The sequence below is a fragment of the Aethalodelphis obliquidens genome, unplaced genomic scaffold (assembly GCF_003676395.1).
Source record: "Aethalodelphis obliquidens isolate GAN/ISIS:26980383/991018 unplaced genomic scaffold, ASM367639v1 scaffold58, whole genome shotgun sequence".
NCBI classification, from domain to species: domain Eukaryota; kingdom Metazoa; phylum Chordata; class Mammalia; order Artiodactyla; family Delphinidae; genus Aethalodelphis; species Aethalodelphis obliquidens.
The window spans coordinates 6,201,264-6,218,419 of record NW_020838002.1 but is presented as its reverse complement, the minus strand read 5'-3'; the positions used below and the strand labels follow the sequence as shown (position 1 = coordinate 6,218,419).

Below are 17,156 nucleotides of genomic sequence, written 5' to 3'. Positions count from 1 at the left end.
GGTCCTGGGGCCTTAGCCAAGGACCCTGACCCCGTCATTTGTCAGACCAAGAGCCACACCAGAGGAAGCCTGTCTCGGCTGGACCACCCTGGCTTTGGTCTCTGCTCCTTCACCTCGCCCATCCTCCTTCCTGCACCAGAATCACGTGGTTCCCACCTTCAAAACCCCTCCATGGCTCGCTAAGATAGAGACCAAACCCACACACCCAGCTTTGTGAACCCTCCTCAAACTAGCCTGAAGGCTCCCATACACCCTTTCCTGCTCCAGTGATGCAAACTGTAGGGAACAAAGCTGAGACCTGAGTATAATCCGCCTTGGCCGAAGTCACACCCAACTGCCTCTGGGACTTAGGGCTGTTGGCAGGTAAGACCACATGAGAGCTGGCAGTGGGCCAAGCTCTGTGCAAGCGGAGATATCCGGTTGGCCAGAAAGTTCATTCGGGTCTTCCCGTAACACCCTACAGAAAAAGACCCAGACGAACTTTTTGGCCAACCCAACACTTCCATTTCATTTCATTGCCTTACGAGGTTGGTACCATTATCTGATCCCACAGATGAGGGAAATTGAGGCTTTTATTTTAACCACTTGGTCCCCACAGCTTGGGAGAGTGGCTGCAGCTCTGCAGGAGGATGCCTTCAGTGTGAAGGACCCCAGGGCTATCTCAGCTCCCCAGAGACCCCTGGAGGGGTGGGCAAGCCCAGAGGCACAGAGGCCTGGACCTACCTTTAAGAGGAGGGGCCCCTGGATCAAGACTTAGCTCTGCTCTCACCATGTAAATGTATTTTTTTTATATCATTCTTAGCACTACAGTACCTTAAATAACTTCACAGATCTATCAGGAATGCACAAAGAATTTGGGAAACCAGTGCTTTAAACTCAAGCCTGGCTATTTGAGACCATCACTGGGGGAAGCCAGAGGAAGCTTGGCTGCCACCGTGTGGGGCAAAGGCAGGGAAAATACCAGACGGAGATTTCCGGCTAAACTGTCTTCAAAGGAGCCATGGGTCTCCTAGTTTAGTTGGGACCCTACAGCCCATCACACTTACAACCATCCTTCACTCCCCTTTTTCACCATGGAAAAAAATGGACTCAAAGTTACAAGGTATACAATTTGAGATTTATATAAGCTTAAGTTATTTAAACTGCACAGTGCTGAATGCAGTCTAAAAAAGAATCAAACACACACCACTGCAAGGTAATTCAATGAGCTGCTTTTTTTTCTTTTCTTTTTTTTTAAACAAATTTGTACAGAAAATAAACAAAAACAAAAATCCCCGGATCACACCTATACCATACAGTCACCCTGTCAGGTATGCAGGATGCGATGGGAGCTGGGACGGGCAGCGGTAGCCGGCACAAGTAACTTCTGCTCACAGACAACATGGGATGTGGAAAAATCGTGGGTTCCCTTTGTTCTCCAGTGTATCTTGTACAAAATAATTACATTTTTTTAAACATATTTACAGAGTTTGCACAAATAGAAAATGGTTACAAATTACAACAGGATTGGCAAGACAACAGTTCCCCCCTCTCCCACTGACCGAGGCTGGAGGTATGATTGCTTTGTATTTACAGATGCATTAAAAAGTCTGCCTTCTTAGAGACCTAGACGGAATTTATAAAAAACGGTTAAATATCATAAATTCATTTGTAAGCTGTACAAGTGATCGATGCCCATCAGTCAGTTCGTGTCTTGCTCCCTGAAGATAGACTCTGAAGGTAAAAGAAACCCTTCCCCACAAGCAAGCAACACCTCCCCTGGCCTGTCTGCCACAGGGGCTTGGGTCTGGGTAGCGGAGGAAATAGGAGTAATGGAGGAACGGAATGGAGGGGGGCAGGACAACCTAGTTGAGACAGTTCTCCTTCCACTTTTGTTTTAAATAAACAGCTTGCAACCAGGTTTAGCCAACTGGCTTGTTACGTGCCATCCTATGGCTTTGAAAAGAACCCACAGTTCTTTCCTTGTCTCAGAGACGAAACATCTCAACATGACTACAGTACAGAAAGAAAGGACTTTCGGGGGAGGACAAATGTTTGTAATTCTGATGTAAAGTCTTTGCCTTGAGTACCAAGCCCAACTTCAACAGTGCAAAAAAGACTCCAGAAACGGCGTGGGGAGGGGGTCAGAGGCTCGAGTAATAGCTGTCCACCCACTGAGCAAGTCCTCGCTCCACCAGCGACCGGTTTATCAACACCACCTAGGAGAGAAAGGTCTCTGGAGAGCATGGCCACGGCACCAGGGACCACTTCCCAAGCCAGCGTGGGTTCCCCCCTCACAGCAGGCGCCTGAGTCATGGGGTGGAAATTTGATTCATCTTATGGGCCAACAGGGGATTGATTCACTTACAGGTTCTGTCGGCATGCAAACAGCCTTTCCAATAGGCTGAGGAAATCTAGGCTTTAGTACCAGGAGATGAAGGAGAAAACCCAAACGGACAAGGTCCAGGAAGGCTCACGGACATTCCGTTGTGGGGACTGTCACGTGCACTGTGGGAAGTTTAGCAGCGCCTCCGGCCTCTACCCACTAAGATGACACTAGCATTACTCCCAACTGTGGCCACCAACAGCGGCTCTGGGCGTTAAAAGGGAAAGAAAGACAGAACTCACTTCATCTCCAATCACACTCCAGAGCTGAATCAGAGGAAGGCCAGTTGGACTATACCTCGTCACCTGAAAAAAACAAAACAAAAACCAAACCCTCCACACCATGTTTAAAAGCTACCCCATGCACCTCTCCTTAAAGACTGCTGGCCAACCCGGGGTGTGAGGCACAGGAAAGCAGGCACCGAAAAGTCAGTTCCCAAGAAGCCCAGAGAGTTAGGCGAGGCCGGGAGGGACTGCAGATGCCAGGGAGGAGGCTCCTGAGACAGACCCTGTCCGGCCTGCCCCCCGCCCCGCCCCCAGCCACACACCTGAGCCAGCAGCGCTGCATTGCCTGTCATCTCACTCATAGCTGCATCCGCCTCAGGTGAGAAGTGGTCATCATCTTTAGAAGGAAAAGCAGCGTTTAGACTCTCACTGAGGCGAGGCACTCGTCACTCACACAGCTTGCAGGTGTTTTCCAAGCAGAAGACTTCACACACTCCCGTGGACTTAAGAACTCCATGGGGCGTAGCCACACCTACGCCAGGTTCAGAGCCCCAGGCCTCCCCAGGGCTCCAAGTGGGTACACTCGGGGTGCCTGCTGCATGCCAACCGCTGGGGGACGGAGGGCCAAAGGGACAGAAACTCTGCCTTCAGCGGAAATACCACCGCCACCGCCGCCACTTATGTGGGGGCCGTGTGGACTGAGCACGTTGCACGTGTTCTCACACCGAATCAAGAACACGCTTTACAGGCGAGAGCACGGAGACGCAGGCCAGTGGCCAAAGGCCAACCAGCGCCCAGAGCGACGCGGGTGGAATTCAGATCGAGGCAGCTGGCCACACAGCCCAATTCAGGCAGTGACTCTAAGTGGGCAGGGCACGCAGACCACATTCTTTGTCAGGTTATACAGGTCCCGTCCTTGTACAAGGACATACCCAAGGCGAGAGGCAGTGAGGACGGGAGGGGCAGGATTAAGGTCTGGGAACGTCTTATGAGCCACGTTCTGGTAGGTGCCTCTGTTGGAAGCCGGAAGCCTCTCAAAGCTGGAGGCCTGGGCAGAGTCTAGAACAGTGGACCTGAAAGGGTGGTCCATGGACCAGCAGTACTGGCATCGCTGCAGAACTCGTTAGAAATGCGAGTTCTCAGGCTTCCGCCCAGACCTATTCCATTTGAAGAGTGGCAGCAATCTGTTTGCGCTTAAGCCCTGTAGGTGAGAACGAGGGTCTCAAAGAGAAAGACCTACTTTCAACACCTGCCTGCACCCCCCCAAGCCAGAGGCCCCCCCTGTTACCTGACAGGGGCATCACGCTGTCCAGAAGGACCTCTGCTCCCTGGAACGGCAGGGTCACAAAGTCAGACCTAGAAAGGCAAGAAAGGCACAAGCTGAACAGGGACTTCACGGCTGACTCACTCTGGGCTGACGTTCGCCTTCTGCTTAGCGCCGTGACCCCCACAACCCAGGGTGAAGCCACACAGAGGTACACACGACAGGCAGCAGGCCACAGCACCCAGCTCGCCCTGCCACAGGCCTGGCCTCAGAGGCGCTGCCTGCATCCCGCTCCCCAAGAGAAGCCGCCTCACTTTTGCCTAATGACACTTGGGGGAATTCTACCAGACGGGCCTTTCTAGCTCCGTCTGGCTGAGGCGAGCATGGAGTTTGTTTATATCATACTCTGCTAAAACAGAGTAGGCAGCAGCAGGGAAGAGTCAACCCACGTCCCAGGCTCCAGCTCTGCAGAAACCACTCCCGACTCACCGGATCTGCCGGAGCACGCCTACTTTCACTCTCTTGTATCCACCGTAGTCAACGTAGCGAATCTCGACTTCATTGGTCTCCTCGTAGGAGGCCACCACCTGGGCTCGCCACCAGGCACCGTCCACGCCAGGGGCAGCGCAGATGACCGTTACTGCAGGGCAGGACGAGAGCATGTGCAAAGGCCCGGTGCAGGGCAGGGCGACAGCAAGCATCCCCCAAGGGAAGGACTTGGCCCGCCTCACATCTGCGCCGCCCAAAAAGCTACCCAGACCAGAAAGTGTTCATCCACATCTGTTTACTCTGAGACTCACTGAAGCCAGAGGTAGACACAGATTAACTGGAATAAACCAAGTAAATTCCACAATTCAGGGAATGGACCAGCAACTCTGCCTTCTACTCTTTAAGGGAATGTCCCAGAAAAACATCGAGAGCCTCCGAGTGCAGATCTCAATGGCTGGTTGCTAACACCTGCTCTGGCCCACGACAACTCAGATGCAGGGCCCATCAGAAGGCTCCCAGGCCCAAACCCCAGTTCTTCTGGCCTTTGCTTCAGGAAGGCACTGAGAGCACTAATGCCCGGGACAGCCAACCAGGCCAGAGAGCAAGTGCCCCCCCGCGCCACCCACCACCCCCCGCCGCGGGGGGGGGGGGGGGGGGGGGGTCTGTGACACAGCTGGCCACGCCGTGTCCTAACCCTTAAAGGCAGCCCCTGACGTAGTCACCTCCTGGCCTCCAGTTTGCTCTTTACTTCTGGGCTGAAGCAACATCAGAGAATCTGACAAAAGTGAAATCCTTATTCCTCTAAAAGAAAACCATAAAAAATGCTACCGAAATTTCAAAGGTTTTCCTCACGCCTTAAAGCCCTCTGGGGGCTCCAAGTTAGGAGTCCCTGATGGGGTGGGTTAGAGACACGTTTCAACGTTCGATTCCCTCCCGCTAACGAGGCCAACAAAGGTAACAGCTCCTGCGCAGGGACCACCTGGGCACGTCACTGACTCTCTCACCTGTCCACTAGAGATGACCCAAACCACCACAGGACTTGCTGCACTTGGGGATCTTCTATGGGACCTGCATCTGCATGAGGTACTGTGCATGTTTAACACACACAGTAGCCAACTGCAATTCCTAGATCAGCCCCACTCAACAGGTAAGTAGCAGAGCTGGTGCCAACACTCTACTCTGACCCCTTTCCTCCATCAGCCGATGGAAACGCCATATTGGGCTAGCCAGGAAACTCAGCCCAGCACACTCCACGCCAACAGCAAGAACCCAGGGATGCTGCTCCCATGAAGGGTCCAAAACAGCCTCCTCTCAGTCAAGACCAAGGGCAGAACAACAGGAGACCCCCAAAGCTTCTCCCCAAGCCTGGCCAGAGCCCAGGCTCCCCTCTGACCCCGGGGGCAGCACTTACTTTCCACTGGGGTGGGCAAGGTGGGGATTCCAGGCTGAGAGTAGCAGAGGTACATCTGCTGGTCCAGGCTGCGCAGCGCATGGAAGGTAGGGTGTGTGTGCTGCTGCACAAACAGGTGCCCGGCATTGACCTGGTTGACCACGATCACCTCCACAGTGATGCCATCCGGGAGCATGAGCTGCAGAGGAGAGGGGTGGTGAGCACGGCAGCAACTCTTCTCATGTCTGGGATGAGCACTGAGGCCCCAGGGGAAGTGTCTGAACTGGCACATCTTTGAAAAAGGCATGACTACCCAAAGCAACATGGCACCCAGAGGCTGACAGAGGTTCAAGGAGAACTATTTTAGCCGTGCAGTGTTTGGCTCCACTGTGGCCCTTGCCCTGCAATACCACAAGTAACCACTAGAGGCGGCCTCAGCTCAGCTGGGCAGAGAGGCTCCCAGGAGCCAGCTGTGGATGCAACGTCCCGCCTCCCACTGGCCTGGGCACAACTTCCCTCCCTCGCCTCTTCAAGAGTCTGTAAGACCCAGGGAAGACAAACAGGAATGAGGTGGCCACTGAGAACAAGAATAAGAGGTAGACCAGCCCTCGGACCCCTCAGCCAGCTCACTGGGACCTGCAGCTGACCCCAGGAGCTCTGGTTTGACAGCATCTCTCTGCTCTGCCTTTCTACCAGCAAGCAGAGGCCTGAGGTCAGGTCCACTGTCAAGGTCTGCACAGTCCGAGTCATTTGTTCTTCTCGACTCTCCACAGACATCCTCCCAACTCATTCCCACTCTGGGATTTGGAATGTAGGTTTGCTCGGTGCGAGGTCCCATGCTAAAGACCCTAGAAGAGGCCAAGACTGGTCTCTCAAAAAAAAAAAAAAAAAACAAAACTGTCCTTAAGGTACTAGTTTCCCTGGTACTAAGGCAACATCCAGGTGCGCCGGATGGACACAGTAGGGCATCTACTCCACCTCCCACCCAGGTGGCCACAAAAAGAGCCTCTGGCTGACAGTTCTGTGCCTCCCCCCTGCTCCTGCCCCCGTCCTCTCAGTGTTGCTGGCTGAGAGGCACCTCTCCAGTCCCACCCAGCCACAGAGCACAAGGGGAGGAAGCCTTACCAACCACTCACTTACTGAAAAAAAGAGTGGGTCTGTGGTCGAACCTGGTGGGGAAAACCCTATGATTCAGAAGTGGAGCGTGGAGTGGGGTTCAGCCCACTCCCAGATACCCATGGGAAAGGAAAGGGACATTCACCTCTCCCCGCAAAGCACAAGGGTCTTTGGAGGGAGGAAGATACCCTCCCCTAAACGAAATCCAGGGAGGCCATTTGCCTGGAGCTGCACATTCACTCCACCTGTGAAATGCAGTGTTCTCGGCCTTCAGAACCCTACAGCTCTACTCCCGGTGAGACGGGGCTCAACAGGGCTGGGGGCACACAGCAGGGAAGGATGACAGGCCCCAGAGAGCCTGCAGCCCCAGCACGCAGGCCTCCAATGCGCCCGCTACCCCTCTGCCAGGGCTTCCGGGGTGGGGGCGGAGGCAGGGGTTCTTCTCCTTTATGACCCAGGAACCTCCCGTGAGGCAGGAAGGCGAAGGGGAGCCTTCGCCAGGGCCACCGCTAGACCCGGCTCAACTAGGAGGAAGGAACAACGACACAGTAAGAGCCCGTTCGAGCCCAAAACGGTGGGTCCCAACCAGGTCTCAGAGGTGATCCAGGACACAGCACCAGCTTTAAGGAGTCCCGAGCCAGCCTGCACACACCCAGTCTGGACCGACTATAATCCTCTCTAGGCAAACGCCCTGAAAACACGAAGGGTGCCCAGGCGGCAGAGCCAGGGGAGAGTGGTCCTTCCGAGCAGCAGGGACCGAGAGGCCTGTGGCTTCTGACCAGCACTCCGGCCCTCAACCCGATCCAGAGAGCACAGGCTAGAAGCAGAACTGACCAGTGGAGGGCAGAGGTGAGAGGGCACGGGCATCAGTGTGCTCCCGGCCTTCCTGGCCCACGCTCTTGGGAGTCTCCTGTTCGGGGGAGGCTGGGGGAAAGGGGCACAGGCAGCCCCGGCCCCCAGAGGCATGCTCACCCAGGAAGTCATCGGGAGAGAAGGCAGGGCCAGCGAAGGCAGTGGGGGAGCGTAGATGTTGGTGAGGTTCAGTTCCTTGAACTTCTTCCCAATCAAGCTCAGGGCCTTGTCCACATGATGCTGAGAGCCTAAGTGGGGTGTGGGAAGCAGGACACAGCCACAGGGGTAAGACAGACAGCAGAAGGGCACTCAGGCACACCCCCCACTGCACGGGACTTTTCCTAGAGTTCGGGTACATCTCTCATGTGCCAGAATGCCAGGCCTCGCCTCCGGATGAAAGGCATCTAAGAAGCTTGCCGCCTGCTGACCTTTCAAACGAGACCTCTACTGTTGTGACTACACTCACGGTAACAGGAGCCTAGCAGCCAGGGAGGCCCAGCCTTCGTCGACCATCAACCCAGGACCCCTGGCCTGCCCCTGAGTGCCCACACCTCTCCTGACCAGAAGACCAGACTCAGGGGGGACCCGAGTCTCTTTCAAGCACCAGAAGTGGAAAGGAGGGTAAAGGGAAGCCCTACTCCCTTCACCTAGGGTGAGGAGCAGGGCTTTCCACTCAGAGACTTAAATCCCAAAAGGGGAGCAACCGGGACTCAAACGCTTCAAGTTACTTACACTTCAGGTAAGAAAACTCAACACAGGGCAGCAGCTGCCACTGACCTTCTATGTGGCAGATCTGGACGTTCTGGGTGTACGGAAGGCTCGAGATGTAGATCTTGGCACCAGACGTCTGCTTCAGAAAACTCACATACCGTCCCTGCTTGCCAATCAGCCGCCCAACTAGGTGCTTCCAGAGAGAAGGAAAGACGAGAACTCAGTGAGAAATCAACTCCCTGCATCCCCAAGACCTGCCTTTGTTTTATACCAGGTCAGGCTCGAACATAATATCTGTTAACACGTCAGCACTCACTTGCCAGGCACCGTTCTAAGCACTTACATTTACTCAGAGTAAATGTATGAAGCAAACAGCATGCGTTTATCACCATTTTACAGTTGAGGGAACAAACCCAGAGGGGTTAAGTAACTCGCCCAAGCTCACACAGCGACTACGCAGCTGAACTAGGCAGTATGGCTCCAGGCCTGGGCAGTTTCCATTTCATCCCCGACAGTGGGGCCCATATTCAGAAGCTGCAGAGGCAGTGTTTTCTCCTCCCAGATCCACACTGTGAGATGTTTCACTAGCACAAAGTTTGATTCACAAGTCGTCCACTCCTCCAAGTCTGCTCAGGTCCGAAAAAGAGGCTCGATTTGAAAATAAAAGTCTATGAAAGAGCCCTTGGGCTCCAAACTTAGCCACAACGTTAAGACGAGCCCTGAAACATTCCCCAACGACCCCACCCTGAGGAGCCACTAGGGACATGGTCACTCCTCACCCAGAGCTGCCTGGGTGTGCCCTTTGCAACCACTGAAGGAGAAGAGGGCAGGACTGCCATCAGGGTGACCAGGGGAAGAAAGAACTCAGGGAGCCAGAACCGCAGGGCAGAGCAAGCCCCCTAGACCCCGAGTTCAAACCAATCCAAGTCTCCACCTTGGTGGGAGCCTAAGAGCCTCAGGAGAATGCAGTCGGCCAATTATTTCTGAGCCCCAGAGACAGACATCAAGATCAAGCTAGTAAGATGTAAGCTAGAAAAGAAGCTAGAAACCACTTAAGCACCCTGGAACTGGGGGACTGGTGAAGTAAATTGACATTCACACAATGCATAATGCAGTTAAAATTACATTTTCAAAGAATAACTCAGAAAGCTAAATTGTTAAATATTTAAAAGCACTAATTAGAGCAACATAATCTTAGTTTTGTTTAAAAACCACAGGGTGCAAGATGAGAAGGAAATAAAAGTCTTCCCAGTCACTCTCGGGGGTGGAATTAGAGCCTGATTTTTATTTTCTTCCTACACTGCTATACTTCTCAAGCCCTCTAAGATACGAGTTTATGCTGTGCTCAATCATAAAACACACTTTGCGTTGGAGAGCATGAGAAGAGCAGTGAGGGGACTCCCGGCCGGCCCCTGCCCTCAGTCCGGTCTTGCTGCCATCTCCAAACAGATCGGAGTCCCAGGCCCACAAGAAAAGCCCCAGAGGAGGGGAGCAGGCCTGCGAGTGTGAAGAGCATGCTCCTGAAGGCAGCCGGAGGGATTCCACTCTGCAGGAAGCTCTCTGGATCCTGGCAAAGTGGAGCGCTCCCATCCCTTCAGCCTCTGGCTCCCTGGGGGCTTCTTCCGGTTTACGGCCCCTCCCTCAGACCCCTGACCCCAGCCCGATGACGCTGCGCCTGGGGGCACCGAGAGCTCGCAGCCCTTACCTTAGGCACCTCGATCTCCCAGACGGTGAGGTCGACCTTCTTGGGATGGGAGCCTGCCTGGGCATTTTGGAAACCGTCAGGCTTCCTGAGGCCACAGCAGCTGTCCACCGAATCCATGCTGTTCCCGTCCGAACCTGCAGGGGAGGAAGCAACACGCACAGACACACAGACACCAGCCAGAGCAGTTAATAACATCCAACTTCCAAACTCGCATTCCCAGGAGGCCCCCGCCCCTTGCCCCCTCCCTCAAACTTGGCAGGTGACTGTCAACTCGCAGTCTAGAAGGCTCAGAACAGCCCCCAAAGAAAGGAGGCCTGGGGGTGTAGAGACACCTAATTTTAGCCTGTCACTTACAGTCCCACTTGCTTAATTGGCAGCCGCGCCCAGCACAGCTGCTGGAGCAGAGACAAGTGGTGAACTAGGAGGAGAGCGACGCTGGCCCAGGAAGGGGGGCCCACGGGGGGGAGGGGGGCCAGCAGGTCCCACGGTCTCAGCAGCTGGAAGTAGGTCCCCATGGAGACCAACCCGTCACAGCTGGTCCGCACCCTTCCAACTACGCAGCCCCTCAGACGAAGGGCCCCTGGTCCCCAAGGCCCCAGGCCTGGGCACACAGGCGGTGGCCTTCCGCCAAGCAGAGCTAGAGAGAGTCCTCCACGGCCCTTATCCCGGACAGGGCCCCGCCAGAGAAGGTGACGGAAGGAGGCCCCCCTCCCCTCCGCTTAGGCCTGACTCGTGCCGCCCCTCTGAGTGCTCTTCTGGGCCCAGGGTGGGTCTTCGACCCCCGCTCAAAACCGGAGCGCAAGTTCGGTCCCGGTCCCGAGAGGAGAGAGCGGGAAGCGGGACTGGCTCCGACAGGGGCTGCTCCACTCCCGCGCGGGGTGTGCCAAGGGGCCCATCTCAGAAAACGGGGGCCACACCAGCTTCAGAGAAGTGGCTCTGGCTTCAATATGGAAGGCTCCACTGCCAGAAGGAGGTCGTTCCTCAGCGTCTACTAACTAGGTTATCTCCCACACCGTTTCTCCAAACCCTGACGGACACAGGCCCCTGCCGAGCAATCCACATGCTACCTGGATGCCGGGGCGGCAGGCGCTGCTGCCAGCTAAGGACGAGTCCCCGTGAAGCGACTCCTTCAGCCCCGGGGGCCCAGACGCGCTTCACGCAGGGAACACCACCCCTTCGGAGAGAAGCCTGCTTAGCCGACCTGCTAGGACCAGAGGTGGCTGACGGGGGGCTCGGCTCATACACGGCCCCCAGCCGCTGCCCGACGGAACAGGACGCGCCTGTCACCCCAGTGACACCTAGAGGCAGCTCCAACCACACCAGGAACTCCGGCAAGGCCGGCTCCACTCAGCTGGGTGGTCCCTGGGCCACTCTAAGCTTCGACTTCCTCGCGCCCAAGGCAGGGCTACTGAGGGAGAATGCTGGAAGGCTCGAGCCTGGAGCCGGGCATAGCCAGTGCTCAGTGGGTGGCTCCACCACGCTCCCACCTGCCATGCCCACGCCTCCCCGCTCACCACTCTCTCCCCTGCAGCCTGGACACATCTGAGTAGCTACTACAATCAAACTGGAGTCAGCATGGTGAGGCTGAGGGGCAAGAGGCAAAGGGAAACTCCTTTATTCCTAAAAGATTTTCACCCATTTTAAGATGCTTTAAAACAATTTTAAAACCCCTGAAGTTGGGTGCATCTTACGGTCTCTGGCTTCCTGCACTCGTGAGCAGCAGCATTTCTTTTTTCTTTTGGAGGTACACACAGAACAGCAGCGTCTTAACAATAGCATCTTACAGGTGACGACTTGTAGCGTGTGGTACACACCAGATGCTGCCGAAAGCAGTGATATTCCCAAGAGTCCCGACCTTCCTGGAGCCGCGACGGTAGGGAGTGGCTCCAGGACAAGCAAGCTGGATACCCACAGAGGGAATCCATGGCCTCTTTCCGTGAGATCAATGAAAATACCCCAGGGAAGCTGCAGAACCGGGGACAGGAGCTGCTGACCTGTCTACGCTGGGGTCAGCACTCGAAAAACCCAGTGGACACTTCGTTACCAAAGTGCCCCTTTCCCAGGGGTGGAACTGCAGCTGCACAGAAAGGAAATGGCTGAGGTTCTCTGCGAAGGAATAGGTGACAGCAACACGCAGGGAGGCGTGAGCCTCCCGCAAGGATTCAAGGCTGTGGCCATTCTCTGGGCACTTACCCCGAAAGAGCTTCTGGAGAAGGAAAGCAGGCGGAGACATGGGAACAAGCACATGATTAAAAGGAAATAAACCATAAAAAAAAGCTTACCCATCCTTGGTACTCAAGGGAATTAAAGCTGAGGAGGCCTCTCCTTTTTAGAAAAAAAGCTACTACGAGGTTAGCGTTTAAGAGAGAGACACACTCAGGTTAATGGGTGAACCCAACTTTGAGCTGGTTCCTTCGGAAGGACTGGGAAGGGTCCCTGGCTGACGAACCAAGTTACAGTTCCCGTGGCTTTGGGGTTCAGGGCAGCTTAACTTCTCAGTTACCCACCAGCTCTATGCTGTACCCCGACTTTCTGCAGGCCGGCTGGGACACAGCATTGGAGAGCGTCATTACTTGCACAAGGAGCAGAGGCAGGCCGGCTGCCTTTCCCGACCAAATAAAGGGAGACCCCTGGTCCTCTGAGGGACACCCCAGGCCCTCCTACCTCCCGAATGATCTGCTTCCGCACCCACGGTCCATCCATCCTCAGCCCCCAGGTCCGACAGCTCCCCTTTCAGCACCCCGTTGCTGAAGGGCACAGTACTTTCTGGCAGCAGCGGGGTGGCAGCCTTGTCCCTGGGGCTGGAGGTGGTCTCTGTACAAGAGTCTTCGAGCCCCGAAGTGCTGACAGAATCTGAGCACTGCCCAGAGGAGGCCACGGAGGGGACACCCTGGCCGTTGCTGGACACGCAGGTGACACAAGCGGCATCTTCTGCCAGGATGCTTGCCTCGTCCAGTGACTCTCCAAGGGAGGCAGCCGGTGGAGGGCAGGGGGCCAGGGAGACGTGGTGCGCGGAGTTCTTTGGCTTCCTGTCCTTGGTGGGGCTGGACAGGGGGCTGGTCAGGCAGCTCACGTACGTCTTTGGTGGGGGCAGATCCTCTGCCGGCAGGTCTGCGGAGGGGAAGGCGGCGTCCACCGGGCCCGTGGCTGCCTCCGCTGTGGCCAGAGCAGGCTCCGCGGCATCCTGGCCCAGGGCAGCTCTCTGGTGGGCTCGGGCGCAGCTCTCCTCCTTCGGCCCTTGGAGCTGAGCGGCCGAGGCCGGATGCATCCGACCCGCGATCCTGCCCATCGTGGTGCTCAGCACCTCCTCGGTGGCCTCCAGGATCACTTTGGAGATGATCTGGAAGGCAGCCTGCTCGACCTTCTCGTTTCTGTCCAAGGTCTCTTCCTTGCCCAGCTCCCGGCTGAAGTCTCCGTCCCAGCCTCTGCTCCCCCTGACCCGGGGCGCTGGTGTCTCATCGGGCGTTGCCAGCTCCGAGTGGGCCGACTCCACGAAGCTACTCAGCAACTTCCCCACGGGGTCCTCGTCCACCGCCAGCAGGCTGCTCCCCTTCTCTCCCCCTCCTCCCAAGGGAGCCAGGCTGGGGGCTCTGCTGCTCGGCAACTCGGGGCCCTGCTCCCGGGACACGGGACCTTCTTCCGGCACGTTTTCTCCCGTCACCGCATCACCTGTGCCTTCGGCGCCACCCATCTCCCTGGTCTTCTCCCCAGGGTCCACCTTCTCTGCGGGGGCTGCAGACTGGCCCTGCTGGCACCGCCCTGCCGGCCTGCCCATCACGGTCTCTCGATTACACACCTCAGCTGCTTCGTGGGGGAACGGAACGCCTTTTGGGGACGGCAGGGGACACTCTAGAGGAGCACACTTGGCTTCGTCACCCGTCAGAGCGAGCTCCACCCTTGCACTGTCCTCTTTGCATGGTCCTGGTGGAAACCTCGTGTCCGCGGTGTTGGGAAGGCCGCCCGAGGACTCTGGTCGCCGGTAGGCCGGGTGTGCCCGCAGCAGGGCCGGCGGCTCCACAGGGGGCTTGCTGGCAGTGGGGAGCTCCCTCTCCGGCGGCTGGGCGGCACCGGGGGGCGGGGCCGCTGCTCCAGGACAGGGGTCCTCCGCGGGAAGCGCGTCCTCCGTGGCAGGGCCAGCCCTCAGCTTCACAGCGCCGGCCCCCATCTGTTTGTTGTGGCTGCTGAAGTGCTCTTTTTTACGAGAGAAAAACCACCACCAGCCGAGGAGCGCCAGCACTCCAGGCAGTGCCAAGGGGAAAAGTGAGCGGAACTGGATCGCCATCCTGGAGGCCTGAAGTAACTATACCTGCGAGAACAGGAGAGAAAAGGGGATGCTGTGAGAGCCAGGTAAGAGGATCCCGATGTGACTGCACAGCAAAGACAAACAGGTTATGGCAGAGCCTTCGCTCCCCCACTTTCCCTGACCCCGCAAGGAGCATCCCTCCCTCTCGGCACACCCAAGACTCTGGGTGATCCTTGGAGGTGGGTGGGCAGGAAGACACACCTCCCCCCACTTCTGCTCCCTCATCCATGCACACTCCCTTGAAACAAGCTGAGCCTTCTCTTGAAACCAAATCCCTTCCTGCATCACTTCTTTTTTTTTTTTGCGGTACGCGGGCCTCTCACAGTTGTGGCCTCTCCCGTTGCGGAGCACAGGCTCCAGATGCGCAGGCTCAGCGGCCACAGCTCACGGGCCCAGCCGCTCCGCGGCATGTGGGATCCTCCCGAACCGGGGCACGAACCCGCGTCCCCTGCATCGGCAGGCAGACTCTCAACCACTGCGCCACCAGGGAAGCCCTTGCATCACTTCTTGATGCCAAATTCTCCCTATGTTCCCCCAAGGGACTAGTTATGTTTAGTGCTTTAGTTCTCTAAACTCCCAGAGCACTTATCTATCCAGGTGGTGTTGGAGCATTTTTAAATACCAATGGAATCCACATGTACATGTCCCTTGCGTGCACCCCCAAAATCATGAGTCAATGAAATAGTAGTTACGCAGCAGTAAAGTCAGAACAGAGGATGAGTAAGATTTTTAAAAGGATAGGGGAGGACTTCCCTGGTGGCACAGTGGTTAAGAATCTGCCTGCCAATGCAGGGGACAAAGGTTCGATCCCTGGTCCGGGAAGATCCCACATGCCGCGGAGCAACTAAGCCCGTGCGCCACAACTACTGAGCTCACGTGCTGCAACTACTGAAGCCGGCACACCTAGAGCCTGTACTCCGCAACAAGGGAAGCCACTGCAATGAGAAGCCCGCGCACCACAACAGAGTAGCCCCCGCTCGCCGCAACTAGAGAAAGCCCACACGCAGCAACGAAGACACAACGCAGCCGCCCCAGAAAAAGGATAGGGGATACTCCAAGGTGAGGGACCAGTAAAACACACAGTGGCGTGGAGATACGGTCATGTTTGAGAGTCAAGTCGTTTACTGGGCTCGATGAGGGTCCTGCACCCGCTGCAGAGTCTGGACTTTTTCCTGTAGACAACAGAGAACCAGCTTTGGTCTGCAAGGCACACACACCAAACTGTGTCTCTAGCTTCTTCTGGGAGCAGGACAAAGAGTATTAAGCGAAAGAAAGCTGAAGACCTAGAGTCCGTTAGATCCAGGTAAGCAGAAATAAGAGCCCAGAGGAAGGCGGGAGACACGTAAAGGAGACAGGGAACTGTTTTCTTCACCTGTAAGGTGGGGACACACCTTGTAAAGGATGGCTGGTATAAGATCACTTGAGATACGTGTTAATCCTTGTAAAGCAGGTTAGCTCTCATTAGAGGTATGTGACAAACTTATTCTAGAATACACACTTGTATCCTTTGGCTCCCATACAGCAAATTTTATTCTGTCTGCAAAAACTGTAAGTCTTCTTAAAACCAAAAATCCTCCACTGATACGGTGAATTACTCCTTAATTGGGTTTGTGCTTTGTTGCAGAGATGAATGTAAATGCTTTAACAACTCTTATTTACTTATATCAGTGTTTAATTTACTTCTATCAATGTTCTCGGGAAAAACCAGAGCAGAGTTCCCCAGGTGGTTCTAATGTTCAGCCGAGGCAAAAAAAGTTCAACCACTGCACACACACACAAAAAAACGTCCTGGAGACTCTGCTTCTCAAAGTGCAGTTTATGGACCAGAAGCACTGAGCATCACCTGAGAAACTGCTATAAATACAGTATCTCAGCTCTACCCCAGACCATTTAACAAGACCAGCAAAGGACTCACGAGCAACATGACAGCTTGTGAAGGAATCTAGGAAAAGTGTTCTGCTCCAAAGTGAGGGGGTTGGGGAGGGGTGGGAGGGGTCATCTCCAGAAACTCCTTCATCTGTGAAAACAAACCTTCTTGCTAATATCTGAAGATGAAGCAATGGAATTGGAAAATACAAAGCAGAGTTAAACAATGGCCAGGGCTCAGAAGACTATATTAATCCCTTCAGGCACAAAACTTCAATGATGCTACCTTAGAGCTTCAAATTCAAACACGGAACCTCACTAGATGCTTTCCCTTGCATTGCTTAATCCTCAACCACCGGGTTTGCAATATGTATTACCATCCTAAAGGTTAAAATAACTCCAGGTCACACAGCCAAGAGGTTGAACTCAGGTTCTACTCCACATTAAATCTAGAACCCAATTTAATGAGTCTGTGCAGACGAGGCATTGTACAGGCCAAGGAAAGGAGAAGTTTGTACCCCTCTTAAAACTTGATGGCCCTATTTTTTGACCCACCTCCTCGAGTAATGGAAATAAGAACAAAAATAAACAAATGGGACCTAATGAAACTTAGAAGTTTTTCACATCAAAGGAAACCATAAACAAGACGAAAAGACAACCCTCAGAACGGGAGAAAATATTTGCAAATGAATCAATGGATAAAGGATTAATCTCCAAAATATACAAACAGCTCATGTAGCTCAATATCAAAACAACAAATAACTCAATCAAAAAATGGGCAGAAGACCTAAATAGACGTTTCTCCAAAGAAGACATACAGATGGCCAAGAGGCACATGAAAAGATGCTCAACATCACTAATTATTAGAGAA

At 54.8% G+C, this 17,156-nt stretch overlaps 1 protein-coding gene across 1 annotated transcript in view; it reads right to left on the bottom strand.

The window, feature by feature from the left end:
- Nucleotides 1-1,095: 1,095 nt before the first annotated feature.
- Nucleotides 1,096-17,156, bottom strand: part of AKAP1 (A-kinase anchoring protein 1) — a 32,554-nt gene continuing 16,493 nt past the window's right edge. The window contains exons 2-11 of the mRNA XM_027087137.1: nucleotides 12,781-14,422; nucleotides 10,117-10,250; nucleotides 8,478-8,604; nucleotides 7,821-7,948; nucleotides 5,754-5,931; nucleotides 4,343-4,493; nucleotides 3,878-3,945; nucleotides 2,913-2,986; nucleotides 2,608-2,670; nucleotides 1,096-2,198 (exon numbers count right to left, since the gene is read on the bottom strand). Coding sequence (XP_026942938.1) covers nucleotides 2,124-2,198; nucleotides 2,608-2,670; nucleotides 2,913-2,986; nucleotides 3,878-3,945; nucleotides 4,343-4,493; nucleotides 5,754-5,931; nucleotides 7,821-7,948; nucleotides 8,478-8,604; nucleotides 10,117-10,250; nucleotides 12,781-14,398 — 2,616 coding nt within the window. The 5' untranslated portion in view covers nucleotides 14,399-14,422 and the 3' untranslated portion in view covers nucleotides 1,096-2,123. The remainder of the gene's footprint in view (nucleotides 2,199-2,607; nucleotides 2,671-2,912; nucleotides 2,987-3,877; nucleotides 3,946-4,342; nucleotides 4,494-5,753; nucleotides 5,932-7,820; nucleotides 7,949-8,477; nucleotides 8,605-10,116; nucleotides 10,251-12,780; nucleotides 14,423-17,156) is intronic.